Source organism: Neoarius graeffei, chromosome 4 (genome assembly GCF_027579695.1).
Source record: "Neoarius graeffei isolate fNeoGra1 chromosome 4, fNeoGra1.pri, whole genome shotgun sequence".
Lineage (NCBI taxonomy): Eukaryota > Metazoa > Chordata > Actinopteri > Siluriformes > Ariidae > Neoarius > Neoarius graeffei.
Genome location: NC_083572.1, coordinates 26,222,150 through 26,242,650, shown reverse-complemented (window position 1 = coordinate 26,242,650; position 20,501 = coordinate 26,222,150). Strand labels below are relative to the sequence as shown.

The 20,501-nt window shown below is 39.4% G+C and overlaps 1 protein-coding gene across 5 annotated transcripts in view; it reads right to left on the bottom strand.

The window, feature by feature from the left end:
* Positions 1-20,501, bottom strand: part of npepl1 (aminopeptidase like 1) — a 169,311-nt gene that overhangs the window by 44,477 nt on the left and 104,333 nt on the right. For 4 of the 5 annotated variants that reach the window (XR_009654509.1, XR_009654508.1, XM_060919071.1 and 1 more), the window contains exons 9-11: positions 19,102-19,225; positions 11,154-11,330; positions 1,256-1,366 (exon numbers count right to left, since the gene is read on the bottom strand). Coding sequence is in view for 3 of the 5 variants with exons in the window: in XM_060919071.1 (XP_060775054.1) it covers positions 1,256-1,366; positions 11,154-11,330; positions 19,102-19,225 (412 nt within the window). In the remaining 2 variants the exon portion in view is untranslated. Of the gene's footprint in view, positions 1-1,012; positions 1,178-1,255; positions 1,367-11,153; positions 11,331-19,101; positions 19,226-20,501 lie in introns of those variants that run through there. The other variant, XM_060919070.1, reaches the window with a different exon arrangement.

The window sequence follows — 20,501 nt, the reverse complement described above, 5'->3', positions numbered from 1 at the left end:
TTATTTGCCCATGCAGTCTTCCCAGAGTGGTGAACCCCTCCCCAGCTTTACTTCTGAGAGACTCCGCCTTTCTGGGATGCTTTTTTTCTTTTTTTTTAATAAACATTTTTATGCCTTTTTTTTAATTAACTTTTTTTATTTTAAGAATGACAACGTTTCCAGCCTTTTGTTGCTGCATGTTGCTGGCATTAAATTAAAAATTCTCTATTTTCTCATAGCCCATAATGCTTTGCGCCTTTGATAGTCACTTTGGCAGTCGCCATATTGGATTTTGGTAGTGTTCACAGTACTGAAAAAATGGATAAAAATGACACTTGCTGTGCCCCTGGTTGTTCTAACAACTGAAAAAGAAACTGTGAACTCAGTTTTTATTGGATTCCAAAAGAGAGGCATGGTTAAAGTGAATTTGATAAGCTTTGTGCCAACAGACGCTTGTGGGGGGGAAGGGAGAGGGAGGAAGGGGAGGGGGAACCCCAGAGAGTTTGGTTTCATACCCTCAATATTTGAGCAGAGTTATGGTACTACCAAAACAGTAAGAACAACAAGAAACAGCATGAGATTGGAAATCCACTACAAACCAGACTTGGCAGCTTCATAACCAAAGCGAAGGAGACTAGCAAGTAAGCTTGACATAAGTTACATGCATTTTGCCCCAAGGTTTTTTCATATATTTAATCATAATGTTGTAAATAATAACTGACATATTGTCATGTAAACATTTCTTATCTTTTTTTTTCCTTTTCAAGGAATTTGAAACGCAGTAATCTTAGAAATCCATTTCATGATCGTAAGCTACATTCACAGACAGCTACATGTACTGCATTTGACACTCCTCTATATTTCAGGCTACAGATGCTTTAGTTGTTAAAATAGCTTTAGTCAAATCAAATTTAAACTTCAAGATTGAATTACTCTTCATGAGTCCAAGACTGCAACATTATCTGTGCTCCCTGGATGTGAATGACAGAGTTACAAGACAAACAATTGTAGGCATCTGTGAGCTCACATATGCTGAAGAGAGCAGCAGGTGTTGAGCTACACTGTGACATGGCATGAAAAAATACAGTGGCTGGCTTCATACATCTCTGAGGAAGCACATGCTAGTCTTCAGTTGGTACTTTGATTGGTATTTCTTGACTGAGTGTGGAAGGATAGCTAGTGGATAAGGAAGACCAAACTGGAAGAAAATAAAGTAAAATAAAATAAGGCATGTTTGTAAAATAGTTTGGTGTATCCTTCAAAATATTCTACTCACGGTGTGCACAGGTGAGGCAATATCCACATGCACCCACACACCAGGCCAGTCAAATCCCAAGTGAGAAACAATAAAGAGGCCAGCACAGGAGCTCTGAGCATTGTCACGGTCCTGCAGGGAAGAAAATGGATCTCACCAACCTCTTAACATGTACTGTATATTAGAAAAAATATATACACACACATAAGGATGTTCTATTAAAGGAGACCTGAAGGCAAATTTATCATCAAAATTATATTTCTCATTTTATTAAATACAGGAATGCATTTTTGATAGCTATTTTGTCACTGTTATAGCAAGTTGAGTGTTTGAAATATGCTATGTAATATATGGGTATGATGGTCAGGTGTCCACAAATGTTTGGCCATAGAATGTATTTTAATACAGCCAAGTCCATAAATATTTGGACATTGACCCAAAGTTAAAATAATTAGTTTTCTTTTGTTTCAGACATGTAAAAGCTTTAACATGTCTGAAACAAACGAAAACTAATTATTTTGATTTAAAAAAGAAGACATAATGAACGTAATATATTTATTTGACCCAAAGTTATTGTTATTTCAGCTGTCTACCATAGCATGCTGGAGTTGAAGTTACACAATTTATATGATCTCAAACGGTAAACTTTCAGCGACAACTGGGGGATATTTACATCCAATTTGGGTGAATAGTATAGGAATTCCAGCACTTTTTAATATGTGCTTGTGGTACCACAGCTCAGGAATACCAAAAGGCCTGGAAGAAAATGGTAAACAACTGTATGGGATTAACGGGGGGGGGAGAGAAAAACAAACAAAAAACCTTCAAACAGTTGGCCAAATCAAGAATGACAAGGAGGCAGGCATATCTCTGTCCAAGTCAATAATTAGCCTTGTCCCCAAGAATCAGAAATAAATAAATAAATAAAATTGGGGCGGCACGGTGGTGTAGTGGTTAGCGCTGTCGCCTCACAGCAAGAAGGTCCGGGTTCGAGCCCCGTAGCTGGCGAGGGCCTTTCTGTGTGGAGTTTGCATGTTCTCCCCGTGTCCGCGTGGGTTTCCTCCGGGTGCTCCGGTTTCCCCCACAGTCCAAAGACATGCAGGTTAGGTTAACTGGTGACTCTAAATTGACCGTAGGTGTGAATGTGAGTGTGAATGGTTGTCTGTGTCTATGTGTCAGCCCTGTGATGACCTGGCGACTTGTCCAGGGTGTACCCCGCCTTTCGCCCGTAGTCAGCTGGGATAGGCTCCAGCTTGCCTGTGACCCTGTAGAAGGATAAAGCGGCTACAGATAATGAGATGAGATGAATAAATAAAATTACTACTGTCCCTCAAGAAACGCATAAGCCCATCATTTAAAAAAATGCAGTCTTCCTTATCAATTTTACCAAGGATTAGCTTCAAGGTTATCTACAAGATAGCTCAGCAACACTCTACAGCAACATCAAGGATGGGGAAGGTCTATAAATTATTTGTTGAAGAATATATCCGTAACCATTATGGTAAGTTGTCTGCAAACTCAAACATCAGTGGTTACCAGGTAACATTAGTCATGTTTTTAATGATAACCATGGAAAATCTATAAAAATTATGCTATATAATACCAGGAATATTGAAATTTTGTACATTATTCAGTTCCAAAGTAATATACCACATACAATATATTTAGCAACCAGCTGATGAGTTCTCTTGCTTAATAAATATTCATGGTCTGTTTGTCGATTAGCAAAAACAGCACAAGTTATCCAAATAAGTTTATGGCTGACTTGTGCTGTGTATAGAAGACTAATCTTGATCAAACATAATACTAAACACTGCCTGGCCAAAAAAAAGTCAGTGTTTGGATTTAAATAAGCAAATACTTAAGCGCCTTTGGTTGGATAATTACTGCATTGATGTTTCACCTGGCAACCATTCTTTTAACCCTAAATGATGCAGTGAGTAGTTTCCCATTTCTTAAACAACCGTGTTGGAAGAGACATCCTATGGACATGGAAAAGATGTTACTTTGTTTCAGAAGAGCCAAATTATTGGCCTGCATCAAGCAAAGAAAACAAGGAGATTACTGAAAATGACTAGAATTGGGTTAAGAACTTGCATCTTGCCCAGAGTCACCCGGGATTGACTCCTATTTTCCTGTGACCCTCAAGGATAGGCAGTATAGATAATGGATTGATGGGTTAAGAACTGTCCAATGCATTATTAAAACCTGGAAAGATAGTGGTGAACTGTCAACTTCATAGAAGAAATGTGGTAGGAAAAAAGTCTTGACTGACCATGATGTGAAGTCGAAACACAAAAAAATAAAAAAAATAAATACAGTAGAACTCTCAACTATGTTTGATGGTGAAAGTAAGGCATTTCCACACATGCAATGGGATAAGAACTCACAGGATTAGGACTAAGGAGCATAAGAAAACTACTTATGAAAGACTGGTTCAGGGAGCATAAGGAATTATTTTCACACATGAATTGGCCATCACAGAATCCTGACCTTAGCCCCACTGAAAATCTTTGGGATGTCCTGGAGAAGACTTTGGTTCAAGTCTCCTGTCGTAAATACAAGATGTTGGTGAAAAATTATGCAAACCTGGAAAACCTGGATGGAAATAAATGTTGTGACGTTGCATGAGGTTGTCAAAACAATACTATGGTGAATGAGTGCCATAATCAAAGCTAAAGGTGGTCCAACAAAATATTAGCCAGGCAGTGTACATCAGTGCTTACCAGGAGGGGTTATGTGTTGCATAGGCATGATCCTTGGTGCTTCTCTCATGTGGGACACTTTTCAGCTCCTGAGCACAGGCATCCACTCCCAGCTGAGGTGGTGTCCATTTACTGACAGATGAGTTTGTTATTTTAAAAAGTTGTTCCAAGTGAAATGACTAGAAACACTGCCCATCTTTAGTTGGGCACTTCCTTTCAATATTCTGTTATACTAGTGCATCTCAAAAAATTCAATATTTTCCATCAGTTATTTAAGAAAGTGAAAGTTATATATTATAGACTCATTACACAAACTAAAATGTTTCAAGCATTTTTCTATTTTAATTTTAATCAGTATGGCATACAGTACAAAAACATTAAAAAAACCCATCTCAAAATATTAGAATATTTCATTTCGAGTTTGAGTAAAACAGTATGAACACAGTGTATCTCTCGGTCTAGTTCAGTACACACAACCACAATCATGGGGAAGACTGCTGACTTGACTGTTGTCCAGAAGATGATCACTGATGCCCTCCACAAGGAGGATAAGCCACAAAAGGCCATTGCTGAAAAGGGTGGTTGGAAAAGGTGCACAAGCAACAGGGATGGCCGCAGTCTTGAGAGGATTGTCAAGAAAAGTTGATTCAAGAACTTGGGAGAGCTTCACAAGGAGTGGACTGAGGCTGGTGTCAGTGTATCAAGACCCATCACAAACAGACATCTTCAAGAAAGGGGATACAACTTTCGCATTCCTAATATCAAGCTACTCCTGAGCCAGAGACAATGTCAGAAGTGTCTTATCTGGGCTAAGGAGAGAAAGAAATGGATTGTTGCTCAGTGGTCCAAAGTCCTCTTTTCAGATGAAAGTACATTTTGCATTTAATTTGGAAATCATGGTTCTAGAGTCTGGAGGAAGAATGGAGAGGCACAGAATCCAAGGTGTTTGAATCCAAGTGTGAAGTTTCCACAGTCTGTGATGATTTGGGGTGCCATGTCATCTGCTGGTGTTGGTCCATTGTATTTTATCAAGTCCAAAGTCAACACAGCCATCTACCAGGAGATTTTAGGGCACTTCATGCTTCTATCTGCTGACGAGCTTTTTGGAGATGCTGATTTCCTTTTCCAGCAGGACTTAGCACCTACCCACAGTGCCAAAACTACTACCAAATGGTTTGCTGACCATGATATTACTGTGTTTGATTGGCCAGCCAACTTGCCTGACCTGAACCCCATAGGGAATCTATGGGGTATTGTCAAGAGGAAGATGAGAAACACCCAACCCAAAAATACAGATACGTTGAAGGCCACTATCAAAACACCTTTGTAGAGGTGTTTAAATTAGCGAAGGCGATGTCCGATGCTGTAGTATGCTCTGGCCCCATCCCAATGCGGTGTGGCGATGTAGCTTACAGCAGGTTATGGTCGCTGAACTGCTGGTTGTCCAGGTGGTGCTCTGAAAACAGTGTGGGCTTTATAGATAGTTGGGCTAATTTTGAGGGCCTGTTAGGGCGGGACAGTATCCATCCCACTCGGAAAGGTGCTGCTCTCATTTCCTGCAGCATAGGTCATAGTCTCAGAACAGGCCTAGTTAATTTCTGACAATCCAGAGCCAAGGCCAGGGAGCAGACGAACAGGCTAAACCGACTGTCTGCTAGCTGCACAGAGTCGTCACTCAGGGTCCACTACATCGAGACTGTCTGTTCCCCAAGCTCAACAAAAAGGTAGAAATTTTCAAAAGAGTTTGTTCCAGTAACCTAATCAATATAAAATTAGATCATACTGACTGTACAGCTGCTGCCAGCACCTTTGATCTAAAGGTGGGGCTATTAAATATTAGATCTCTTACATCTAAAGCGCTAATGGTTAATGAACTCATTACTGATCAGGAGTTTAATGTACTTTGTTTAACTGAAACATGGATTAAGCCAAATGAAGATATAACATTAAATGAAGCGAGTCCTCCTGGATACAGTTATATACACCAGCCTCGTCTAACTGGCAGAGGAGGAGGCGTTGCGGTTATTTATAACGATTATCTAGGTGTAACACAAAAACCTGGTTATAAATTTAATACATTTGAAGTTCTTCATACTCATATAATGTATGTAGCCTCGAAAAACAAGTCTACCCAGTTAATTCCATTGCTTATTATTTACAGGCCCCCGGGGCCATATTCGGAGTTTCTTTCTGAATTTGCAGGTTTTATCTCAGATCTGGTTATTTCCTTACACAAAGCTTTAGTTGTCGGAGATTTTAATATTCACTTCGATAACCCAGAAGACCCTTTAAAAACAGCGTTTGTGTCCATCTTAGTTTCAGTAGGGATTAATCAGAATGTCATCGGACTGACCCATAATGGTGGTCACACCCTTGATCTAATACTAACATTCAGATTAAACGTAGACAATATAGTCATACTTCCACAGTCTGAAGTTATCTCAGATCATTATCTCATCTCATTCAAACTATGTCTGAGTAATAATATATGCACCTCACCACGCTACTGTATTAAACGTACTTTCACGTCAACTACTGCACAGAGCTTTATAAATGATCTCCCAGAGTTATCAACTTTGATTGGGTCACTGTCAGCCCCTGCAGAACTTGATCAGGCAACTGAATGCTTAGAGTCAACATTCCGCCATACCTTAGATGATGTAGCTCCTCTAAAAAAGAAAATGGTCAGAGACAAAAAATTAGCACCCTGGTATAATGATGACACTCGCACATTAAAACAGACCACTCGAAAATTGGAACGTAAATGGCGTCAAACAAAATTGGTAGGGTTCAAATTGGCGTGGAAGGAGAGCTTCCGGAAGTATAGAAAAGCTCTTAGTGCTGCGAGATCAACATATTTCTCCTCCCTAATAGAAGATAAAAATAATCCTAGATTCCTATTTAATACTGTAGCAAAATTAATGAGGAATAAGTCCACTATAGAGACATGCACACCTGCAGTATGTAGTAGCAACGACTTCATGAATTTTTTTAATGACAAAATTGAGAATATCCGAAAAAAAATTCAAACTACTAATTTAAGGTCAGACAATGAAAGTGACCTTGTAGTTAACTATATAATTGTATCAGATCATCAGTTAGAATGTTTTACTCCCCTAAAAGAAACTGAATTACTTTCATTAATCTCTGCATCAAAAGCCTCAGCTTGCGTACTACATCCCTTACCTACACGTCTATTCAAACAGATAATACCTGAAGTAATTGAACCGCTTCTAAAAATAATAAATTCTTCTCTTACGATCGGCTATGTACCCAAATCCTTTAAACTAGCAGTTATCAAACCCCTGATTAAAAAACCTAACCTTGATCCCTGTCAGCTGTCCAATTATCGGCCAATATCAAACCTCCCCTTTATCTCCAAGATCTTTGAAAAAGCTGTGGCACAACAGTTATGCTCATATTTACATAGGAATAACATCCATGAAATGTATCAGTCAGGATTTAGACCTCATCATAGCACAGAGACAGCACTGGTTAAAGTAGTAAATGACCTACTGTTGGCGTCTGATCAGGGCTGTCTTGTGTTGCTTGACCTTAGTGCAGCATTTGATACCATTGATCATTCCATTCTTCTGGATAGACTAGAAAATGTTGTGGGAGTTAAGGGAACGGCCCTCTCCTGGCTCAGGTCTTATCTAACTGATCGTTATCAGTATGTTGATATAAATGGTGATATTTCTAGACGTACCGAGGTAAAGTTTGGTGTTCCACAAGGTTCTGTCTTGGGTCCACTGCTTTTTTCTCTATATATGTTACCTCTGGGCGATATTATTCGTAAACATTGTATTAGTTTCCACTGTTATGCTGATGACACACAGTTGTATGTCTCTGCAAAACCTGATGAGAGACACCAGCTTAATAGAATTGAGGAATGTGTTAAGGACATTAGACACTGGATGCTTATAAATTTCCTTCTGCTTAACTCTGACAAGACTGAAGTACTTGTGCTAGGACCACATACAGCTAGAAGTAAGTTTTCTGATTACACAGTAACTCTGGATGGCCTTTCTGTTTCTTCACGTGCAGCAGTAAAAGACCTCGGAGTGATTATTGACCCCAGTCTTTCAAGTAGTGAGAGACAGCCCTGATCAGACGCCAACAGTAGGTCGTTTACTACTTTAACCAGTGCGGTCTCTGTGCTATGATGAGGTCTAAATCCTGACCGATACATTTCATGGATGTTATTCCTATGTAAATATGAGCATAACTGCTGTGCCACAGCTTTTTCAAGGATCTTGGAGATAAAGGGGAGGTTTGATATTGGCCGATAATTGGACAGCTGACAGGGATCAAGGTCAGGTTTTTTAATCAGGGGTTTGATAACTGCTAGTTTAAAGGATTTGGGTACATAGCCAATCATAAGAGAAGAATTTATTATTTTTAGAAGCGGTTCAATTACTCCAGGCATTATCTGTTTGAATAGATGTGTCGGTAAGGGATCTAGTACACAAGTTGAGGCTTTTGATGTAGAGATTAATGAAAGTAATTCAGTTTCTTTTAGGGGAGTAAAACATTCTAACTGATGATCTGATACAGTTATATTGTTAACTACAAGGTCACTTTCATTGTCTAACCTTAAATTAGTAGTTTGAATTTTTTGTCGGATATTCTCAATTTTGTCATTAAAAAAATTCATGAAGTCGTTGCTACTACATACTGCAGGTGTGCATGTGTTGATAGTGGATTTATTCCTGGTTAATTTTGCTACAGTATTAAATAGGACAACTGTACAACTGGTACAAGCAGCAGAAAGACACAGTATTCCACTCACAAAAAATTTTTAAAATTAGTAAAAAAACAGAAAATTAGGGGTCATCCATAATTTTCATCATTATCATGAGTCTACAAAGAGTAGACTTTTGAGCAACCCCCCTCCCCCCCAAAAAAAAGTGTACATTAGCGGACAAAAAAATGATGGATCTACGTGGAATAGGAATTCAAAATAAAACCATGTCTTGTATTACTTTTTATTAAAATCGGATGACAGGACAATACAAAGATTCACAAGAGAAGAAAAGAAGACAAGACAGGTCCAGAAGTTTTCATAGAAAGCAGGCATTTTTCAGTCCCCCCAGGATTCTGTGGGCCTTTTTTGTGATTGTTGTGAGCTAAAATGTCTGATGTTGCAGGGGGTTTTCCAAAAAATTGCGATGAAAGTTGCGGTGTTTTTTAGGTTTTTGTTACGATTACATTGCGGGAGGAAGTGAAAGTTGCGAGGAATTGTTGCGATTTTCTCTTTTTGTGATTGAAATTGAGTGATATGTTAAATATTAAATTATTACTGAAAAACTATTGATTAAAAAAAACAGACACTGAGAAATGGTCCTATAAACAACTTTACCAATATAAAAGATTACCAGGACTAAAAAATGCAGAAAAATAGGCTTTACTTATCCAAATGCACCTGTTGGTTCAAAAGTTAAAGTGCCTCACAGCACAACATGAAGTTACCTTAAAATATAATATAAATGCCTCAGCTTTCATGTAAGAAAAAAAAACTATTAATACTAGTACTGTGTGCAGGCAGTCTCTCCTTAAGACTAAATTAAACAATAATTATAAACTAATAAAATAAATGGCTCAGGCTTCATAGAAGGAAAAAAAACAATTTGAACAGAATCTCACATTATGATGCTGAAACTGCCTAAACAATGGAAAATAAAATACCATTTTGGCAAAAATGTTGGCATCCATTAATTTCTTGTATTAAGTAAAAAAAATAAAAATAAAGTGCACACAGTCCTTCACTGTAAACATAACACACATTCAGTAACAGAGTTTAAGCCTACATAAACACTGACTCGCACATGCTGCTTCTCTTGAACGGAAACACGGAAGTGTTGCCAGATACTGCTGACGTTTTCCAGCCCAAAATATGTTCAAAACCCGCCAAAATGCACTTGAAACCCCCAACTGGGCGGGAAACCGCCCAATCTGGCAACACTGGAAGTAAGGCGGAAGGTAGTTTGTCGACGTCACCTCAAGACGACGCCAACGATTGGTCAAATTTGCGGGAAAGTTGCGGTGATTGGATATAATTGCAACACCGCCCTGAATTCGCGGGGATTGGTTGAATTTGCGTTGAAGTTGCAAATCACAACATCCTGGAGGGTCTGATTATTGAAAATTAGGAACTGTCTTTTTAAGGGGAGCTGTTGCCTTTTGGCTTTGAAACGTTCATTTTTGATTCTTTCCAAGCAGCCTGTCCTGCCCTAACTGCCTCCTGCCGCTTCTCAGATGAACGTAGGAAACAATAAATGTTTAAAAACTGCTCGTACTCGTTTGAAGGAGTCTTGTGAATAGCGGTATTTCTGCTATTCACAAATTTGTAAATGCGGTCAAAATCTGGGTCAGCCATTGTTGTATTGAAGAAAAAGCGTGTAGAGCTAGCTGGCAACACCGATGTGGCGCGAAATTTTTAACATGGCGGCCACCGATTCGCACATTGATGGATCATCATTTTTTTCATTTTTAAAAAGTGTACGCCTGGTCATTAACCCCCTCCCCCCCGCATACGGTTTGTACGCTCGTGATAATGATGAAAATTATGGATGACCCCTTAGCCTGCAGTAGAAGTTAGCTGAAGCTCCAGTAGCCAACAACGAATGCACTCAACGATTACAATAAAGAAAAACAATAACAGAATCCTCCAAAAGCTCCAAAGAAGTGGAATGTTCTGCAATGGGCAAGTTAATCAACAGACTTGAATCCAACTGGGCATGTATTTCACTTACTGAAGGTTAAAACCAAAGGCAAAACGCCCCAAGAACAAACAGGTAGACAGCTGCTCTAAAGGCCTGGCAGAGCCAGAAACTCAGAGTCTGGTGATTTCTGTTTCCAGACTTCAGTCTTTGACTACAAAGGATTTGCAACAAAGTATTAAAAATTACCATTTTTTTGGCCCAATTACTGTTGGTCCCTTAAAAACAGGGGGAACCACATAAAAAATGTTGTAATTCCTACAACTTTAATCTGATTTGGATGTAAATAAGCTCATATTAAAGCTGAAAGTATGCACTTTGGGATCATCATTATTTTAATCTACTCTTTAAATATACCGTGGAAGACAGCTAAAACAACAGTAACTTCACCAATAACCAAATATTTATGGACTTAACTATATGTCTAGCAACAGCAGACTAACATAGGTTCAATTATCTCTTCTATTATCCTAGTTCCTCCATTTATCTTACTGCTACAGAGTTCTTCATGTCCGCAACTGCAGAGGTGAATTCGCTGAAGTGGAGTTCAGGGCAGTAGACAAGGGGATGTGTGAGATCACCACTGGTGCGGCCTGCTTTCACACATGCCGTCTCCCACTGCTCACTGTTGGTCATAATAGCAGCATGGTATTTTCCAGTGGAGATTCCCTAAAGAAATACACACCAAACATTGGCATTAAAGGGACTCTTTACAATTCTGTTCCGTTTTACATACAGCAATTGAATTGATTCTATTTTTATCTACTTAGTATAATAAACAGTAATATGTACTGTTTTTATGGCATATCAGCAAATTATTTTGATTCTTGTAGTAAAGAAAAATGAACAACTGGTAAATTGTGTGATGTTATTTTGCCTAGGAAGCAGGAGTTTTTCTGAAAAACTGCAGACTATCAAAGATGCAGTATTACATTTGTCACTCTTATCAACATGCCTTTTAACACTAGATGAAAAAAGCTGAGTACTATTTTTAAAGGAATAGAAAATGCAAACACATGCATGAGTTGGTAGCTCGTAATATTGAGAGCCCATAAGAAAAGTTTCAGGCATGTTTGACCATTTATAAGAAAGTTGTGAGCATTTTTGTATCGCTACTCTAATGCCACCGGGAGGCTGCCATGTTGCCTGTTGGAAGGGCGATGCGTGATGTCATTTGGGCTGAGTGTATACTTCAATACTGAAGGGGCAAAGCGAAAGGTCTACTAAGGTAACAATGTCAATTTTTTCACTATACATCTGAAATAGTGGATTAATGAGCTGCAACCCTGACTTATGGACAAATCTGAACTCTTTACCTGTAAAACGAGGCTGAAACTATCCGTTATACTACTCATTAGCACAGAGGTGGGCAAACTACGGCCCGCGGGCCACATCCGGCCCGTTGGCGTTTTTAATCCGGCCCGCGGAAGACAATCATATAAACACAATTGAGCAGATCTATAAACTATAAGCGTCAGTGTTATCACGTAGACAGGTGTTCTAGAGATCCGTCTTTCCAGTCAGTCGTATTCACGCGAGATTACATTTGCAGAGTGGTGCAGCGCGTGCCATGGAAGTCATTCTGGCACCCGTGCCACTGATGATCTCGAGAACACAGGATAAAACTTTACAGTGAGTGGTCCTAAAAAAAGAAAAGTGGACAGTGGACAGGGTGTTCAATAAAGAATGGACAACAAAATTTTTTTTTTTGCTGAAGTCCGATCAAAGGCTGTATGCCTTATTTGCAAAGAAACCGTTGCAGTTTTAAAGGAATATAACATCAAACGGCACTTTTCCTCCAAGCATGCTAATTATGCTAACAACCAGTCAGCGCAAGCACGGACGAATACAGCTCAGCGGTTGCCGAGTGAATGTGAGTATTAACACTTTCTCTTTTTAAAACTATGTTGGAGCTGTAATAAGATAGTAGTCACATGTTTACAGACAATAATAATATAAAAAGTATAACTCTTAGTAATTTTGGTTGTCGTGGGTGGCTGCTGTAGTGCTGGTGTTTGTTTTTAAGTACAATGTGCTTTTGGGTGTCTGCTCCGCCCCTCATTTATGTCCCTGTCTGCTATTATAGGTGTATTATGAGCAGCTGACCTTGCTTCTGCTTATATCTGTTCCTGGACTTTTGCCTGTGGAGGTTATTCTGATTTACGAGTGGCCTTTTGGAATATGAAAACCTGTTTGGAACCTGTGTTTTGATTTTTTGAGGACTGGAAATATTTCAGTGAGTGACTTTGAACCTGAAAACCAGTTTGGAGTTTTTTGCTTTCTTGAGCCGTTTTGTTTGATTTTGTGGGCTGGATGGATCCAGTGCCAAACCACTGAACTGCAAACATGTTGGCATGGGGTGGTACCCAAACTGTTGAACTGCAAACATTTTGGAATGGTGTGGTACCCAAACTGTTGAACTGCAAACATTTTGGAATGGTGTGGTACCTCTCCTTCTAATGGTGGTTGGTTGTACTGGCAGGCTGGAAGTGGATGGTTAAAAAAAAAAAAAAAAAAAAACTCAGGTGTAAATCTACGAGTTCAGTGAAATGTACAAAAATGATATGTACTGATATGTAATTTAGTTCAATTTAATGATATGCAATTTAGTTGTATGTATAAAATGATACAAATACACTGGCATCCTACTCATCCTGGCAGCTCAAAGATGTAATTTAAGAATTAAGCGTGCTACTTTTCTTACTATCACACGTGTGTGTGTGTATATATATATATATATATATCTCATCTCATTATCTCTAGCCGCTTTATCCTGTTCTACAGGGTCGCAGGCAAGCTGGAGCCTATCCCAGCTGACTACGGGCGAAAGGCGGGGTACACCCTGGACAAGTCGCCAGGTCATCACAGGGCTGACACATAGACACAGACAACCATTCACACTCACATTCACACCTACGGTCAATTTAGAGTCACCAGTTAACCTAACCTGCATGTCTTTGAACTGTGGGGGAAACCGGAGCACCCGGAGGAAACCCACGCGGACACGGGGAGAACATGCAAACTCCACACAGAAAGGCCCTCGCCGGCCACAGGGCTCGAACCCAGGACCTTCTTGCTGTGAGGCGACAGCGCTAACCACTACACCACCGTGCCGCCATATATATATATATATATATATATATATATAAAAAACTTTTCTGGATGGATCCAGTGCCAATCTATTGAACTCCAAACATTTTTCTGCTCTGCCTTTGTTGACTGAGAACTAAAATAAATGTCAATCTGATCTGCATTTGGGTCTCTGTCAGTGAAGGCCTTTCAATAACACTAAAGTTTTTCTGGTTTATGTTCGATATGTATGAATTTGGTGTTGGCCCGGCCCGCCTGGCAAATTTCAAAAGTCAATGTGGCCCCTGAGCCAAAAAGTTTGCCCACCCCTGCATTAGCATGTTTGCATGCTCTTGACTCATTCATGAAAAACTTCCTCATTAAGATGTCCCCAGGCTAGCTTACCATAATTACCGTAGTAGGCAGTCCAACCCCCGCGGGTAGGCTATTCCACAAACAAATTCCTGTATACCTAAAAGAACTCTGAATGGTTTCTGTAAAATGTGTATTACAATACATGGCCATATTCGACTAAATGGACCACAGCACTAGTGACATTTCTTCACTGATTTCCTCGAGTATTTCGGACAATGACACGAATAATGATGATTATCATGAAAAACAAGCATTACCATGTCAATTAGTTACACACAAGTGAACAAAATTTATAGGAGGAGTTGTTTTAGTTAGTCATTACTGAGGCTTTTCTGACAACACTAAATCAAAGCAAGACACCCAACAAACATCAAGCTACTTAGCTGCATCAGCAATTATTACGTTTATGCCCAAAGGAACTCAGAATAACATATCATGCTTAATAAAAACTTAGGGAAGCCATAAAAAGTGTTTTCTTACCCTCTGAACTTCTCTTTTGCGGACTACTGACCGTGTTGTCTCGTTTGTCTTGTCTGCTTTTTGGCCGAAGATTGTGGGAACCGCATCTGGATTCAGCACTGGCTTGTACAGTATTCTTAATGCCAGTGCACCCGCATTGTTTGAGTGAAACAATTTTCTTCAAAATGTTCTGAGCACACAAGCTGCATGAAGCAGTTTTTGTTTACCCTCTGTGTTGCTGCAGGGGGTTGGACACTCTACTACGATAAATACGATAGGTTCGCCTAGTGACCTCTTGATGAGGAAGTTTTTCATGAATGAGTTGAGAGCATGCTAACAGGTGCTTATGCTGCCAGGAACATGTAAAAACTCACGCACGTGCCTCTTCAGCAGATTTAGCTAAGTCAGATTATATGCAGATCTGTTTGTAGGTAGTCTAACAAGGTTACAGTCCACAGAAAAAGGCTGTCACAGCAGCACTACTTGTACCAGGGATATAAATATAAAAAGTTACCTCCCTGCATTCAGTCATACAGTGGTGCTTAAAAGTTTGTGAACCCTTTAGAATTTTCTGCATAAATATGACCTAAAACATGATCAGATTTTCACACAAGTCCTAAAAGTAGATAAAGAGAACCCAGTTAAACAAACGACACGAAAATATTATATTTGGTCATTCATTTAGTGAGGAAAATGATCCAATATTACATATATGTGAGTGGCAAAAGTATGTGAACCTCTAGGATTAGCAGTTAATTTGAAGGTGAAATAAGAGTCGGGTGTTTTCAATCAATGGGATGACAATCAGGTGTGAGTGGGCACCCTGTTTTATTTAAAGAACAGGGATCTATCAAAGTCTGATCTTCACAACACATTTGTGGAAGTGTATCATGGCACGAACAAAGGAGATTTCTGAGGACCTCAGAAAAAGCGTTGTTGATGCTCATCAGGCTGGAAAAGGTTATAAAACCATCTCTAAAAGAGTTTGGACTCCACAAATCCACAGTCAGACAGACTGTGTACAAATGGAGGAAATTCAAGACCATTGTTACCCTCCCCAGGAATGGTCGACCAACAAAGATCACTCCAAGAGCAAGGCACGCGTCATAGTCGGCGAGGTCACAAAGGACCCCAGGGTAACTTCTCAGCAACTGAAGGCCTCTCTCACATTGGCTAATGTTAATATTCATGAGCCTACCATCAGGAGAACAGTGAACAATGGTGTGCATGGCAGGGTTGCAAGTAGAAAGCCACTGCTCTCCAAAAAGAACGTTGCTGCTCATCTGTAGTTTGCTAAAGATCACGTGGACAAGCCAGAAGGCTATTGGAAAAATGTTTTGTGGACGGATGAGAGCAAAATAGAACTTTTTAGTTTAAATGAGAAGTGTTATGTTTGGAGAAAGGAAAACACTGTATTCCAGCATAAGAACCTTATCCCATCTATGAAACATGGTGGCGGTAGTATCATGGTTTGGGCCTGTTTTGCTGCATCTGGGCTAGGACAGCTTGCCATCATTGATGGAACAATGAATTCTGAATTATACCAGTGAATTCTAAAGGAAAATGTCAGGACATCTGTCCATGAACTGAATCTCAAGAGAAGGTGGTTCATGCAGCAAGACAATGACCCTAAGCACACAAGTCGTTCTACCAAAGAATATCTAAAAGTTGCTAATGTTTTGGAATGGCCAAGTCAAAGTCCTGACCTTAATCCAAATGAAATGTTGTGGAAGGACCTGAAGCAAACAGTTCATGTGAGGAAACCCACCAACATCCCAGAGTTGAAGCTGTTCTGTATGGAGGAATGGGCTAAAATTCCTCCAAGTTGGTGTGCAGGACTGATCAACAGTTACTGGAAACATTTAGTTGCAGTTATTGCTGCACAAGGGAATCACACCAGAAACTGAAAGCAAAGGTTCACATACTTTTGCCACTCACAGATATGTAATATTGGATCATTTTCCTCAATAAATAAATGACCAAGTACAATCCCGATTCCAAAAAAGTTGGGACAAAGTACAAATTGTAAAAAAAAAAAAAAAAACAGAATGCAATGATGTGGAAGTTTCAAAATTCCATATTTTATTCAGAATAGAACATACTGTAGATGACATATCAAATGTTTAAGCTGAGAAAATGTCTCATTTAAAGAGAAAAATTAGGTGATTTTAAATTTCATGACAACACCACATCTCAAAAAAAGTTGGGACAAGGCCATGTTTACCACCGTGAGACATCCCCTTTTCTCTTTACAACAGTCTGTAAACGTCTGGGGACTGAAGAGACAAGTTGCTCAAGTTTAGGGATAGGAATGTTAACCCATTCTTGTCTAATGTAGGATTCAAGTTGCTCAACTGTCTTCGGTCTTTTTTGTCGTATCTTCAGTTTTATGATGCGCCAAATGGTTTCTATGGGTGGAAGATCTGGACTGCAGGTTGGCCAGTTCAGTACCCGGACCCTTCTTCTACGCAGCCATGATGCTGTAATTGATGCAGTATGTGGTTTGGCATTGTCATGTTGGAAAATGCAAGGTCTTACCTGAAAGAGACGTCATCTGGATGGGAGCATATTTTGCTCTAGAACCTGGATATACCTTTCAGCATTGATGGTATCTTTCCAGATGTGTAAACTGCCCATGCCACATGCACTAATGCAACCCCATACCATCAGAGATGCAGGCTTCTGAACTGAGTGCTGATGATAACTTGGGTCGTCCTTCTCCTCTTTAGTCCAAATGACACGGCGTCCCTGATTTCCATAAAGAACTTCAAATTTTGATTCGTCTGACTACAGAACAGTTTTCCACTTTGCCACAGTCCATTTTAAATGAGCCTTGGCCCAGAGAAGATGTCTGCACTTCTGGATCATGTTTAGATACGGCTTCTTCTTTGAACTATAGAGTTTTAGCTGGCAACAGCGGATGGCACGGTGAATTGTGTTGACAGATAATGTTCTCTGGAAATATTCCTGAGCCCATTCTGTGATTTCCAATACAGAACATGCCTGTATGTGATGCAGTGCCATCTAAGGGCCCGAAGATCATGGGCACCCAGTATGGTTTTCCGGCCTTGACCCTTACGCACAGAGATTCTTCCAGATTCTCTGAATCTTTTGATGATATTATGCACTGTAGATGATATGTTTAAACTCTTTACACTGTCGAACACCTTTCTGATATTGCTCCACTATTTGTCGGCGCAGAATTAGGGGGATTGTGATCCTCTTCCCATCTTTACTTCTGAGAGCCGCTGCCACTCCAAGATGCTCTTTTTATACCCAGTCATGTTAATGACCTATTGCCAATTGACCTAATGAGTTGCAATTTGGTCCTCCAGCTGTTCCATTTTTGTACCTTTAACTTTTCCAGCCTCTTATTGCCCCTGTCCCAACTTTTCTGAGATGTGTTGCTGTCATGAAATTTCAAATGAACCAATACTTGGCATGAAATTTCAAAATGTCTCAGTTTCAACATTTGATATGCTGTCTATGTTCTATTGTGAATACAATATCAGTTTTTGAGATTTGTAAATTATTGCATTCCGTTTTTATTTACAATTTGTACTTTGTCCCAACTTTTTTGGAATCGGGGTTGTATAATATTTTTATCTCATTTGTTTAACTGGGTTCTCTTTATCTACTTTTAGGACTTATGTGAAAATCTGATGATGTTTTAGGGTCATATTTATGCAGAAATATTGAAAATTTTAAAGGGTTCACAAACTTTCAAGCACCACTGTATAGGAATACATCAGCTGTTCACTATTCTCTTGCTGTTTATCACTGACATCAGTGTTATCTTCCCCCTCCACTTTTTTGTTAGAGAAATGGAATTTCAAATTTTTTTTTTCATATAAACTTTTAATGAAATAATCTCCAGCCGGGGCAGCTTCAAGTCTGACTCGCTATGCAGAGCTTGTGTGTCTTGTGCTTAAATGATGTCAGAGCACTGCTGGAAATGATCTGGGGGGGGGGGGGGGGGGGGGGGGGGGGGGGGGTTCTGATTGGTTAAAATATTTGCAATGGTGGCCTCCATGAAATCGTCCATTCTGCATAGAAACTTGACTTTTGGAGATGGATATCTTAGTTGTGCGCCTTATTTTCAATTATTCACATGAATCATTAGTTTACATCACCTATCTTCATAACTGTATTTTAAAAATGGGTTTTCTTTTAATTATAACAGCTTGAAAAGGTTATGTGGTAAATGATGCATACAGAAACTGTATACAGAAACTGTTATCATAAACTGACTTATTGAATGTATGTTTTACTGTTGCTAATGATTTTGTACACCATGTGATTTTCCAGATTTACTCATAAACCCATGCAATCAAAAATGCTAATATAATCAACTTCAATATGCATCATGCACTTGTTTGTCATTCAGAACCAAAGTACAACTGCAGTAAGATCTACTTTATTTTGAAAATAACCAAACAAGCTTCTTCTACCCACCTGTGCCATGACTGTTCTATTTCAAAATAGTCAGTAGTCAGCCTACATGCAGAAAATGCTATTTAAGCTTACATATACACACCTGACCTCCAGTCAGAGTTGCCATATCCAGGATAATATCTGCAGAAAGATCCTTACTGGCATACACAACACCATCAGACAGCACCAACCTTCCTTCTGCATCAGTATTATTTATTTCCACTGTCCTGGAGCCAGAAAACAGAAATATGTTCAGTTTCTACACTGGCCTTAGGACAGAACCATCATCATGCCTAGACCCAGTATTATACTCCATTATATTGTACTCTGTCTAGCTTTCTGGTTTTCAATATAATTATGTAATTATAAATACACTATTTGGTCAAAAGTACATGGATACTCAACCATCAGATCAATATGTGAGCCTTCCCCAAACTGTTGCCACAATGTTGGAAGCATATTACTGTCTAGAATATCTTTATATACTGGAAGATTAAGTTTCCTTCACTGGAATTAAGGAGCCCAAACCTATTTCAGCACAGCAATGCTCCTGTGCACAAAGTGAGATCCATAAAGCATGATTTGCCAAGGTTAGTGTGGAACAACTCAAGTGGCCTCAACCCTGTTAAAGTGAGACTGCCTTTCGATTTCATAAAACCGTATAAAAATTTACAGTAGCTCCCTTTGAAATTTGGTCATTGTGATATGTTTATTTCTGTAATATCTCACAAAATATGAGGTCATTCTGTGGCTGGGAAGTTATTTAATTTGAGGGGATTCCCTAGCAAATAATGTGCATGAAATTGCTCACTTCACGCAGTCAAGCAGACAGAGGAAGTCCGTGTGTGCATGCGCAGGTTTACCTTTGACCATGCACTGACAGTTACAACATTCTGTCGCTAAACAAACAGCTGATCACCCCGAAGTGCTCGCTGACCACTGATATTTATTAGTTTGGTCCTGTGTTTCCTTTCCTTCACAACATAACATATTTTCTCGCATTTTGTAACTGTCGTTGGTATTCCACATTTCATTCGCACACTCACATCCTCCATTTTTCTCTCCTGTTTCAAATTTGTATCCCACAATGCCTTGTGTGGATGGGAAAAGCCCATCATGTGACACATGACATAGTATCTTGAATTGGGTCATAGTGAAGCGGGAAAAAATAGAGAATTGAATTTAGGGCCACGTGGCCCTAAATTGATCAATTATTCTATTTTTTAAAAAACTAATAAAATTGAAAGTCTGTGATTCGAATTCAGTAGCTTTCGGTCCACTAAACAAAAATAATTGGGTGTCAGGGAAAATTCTTTTCATGACCTACACTTGAAAAAATCTGAAAGGCAGTCTAGCTTTAAACACTTTTGGGATGAATGGGAAAACTGATTGTGCGCCAGGCCTTCTTGCCTGATATCTGTGCCCTATCTCACTTATGCTCTTCTGGCTGAATGGGCACAAATCCCGACAGACACATTCCAAAATAAACTGGAAAGCCTTCCC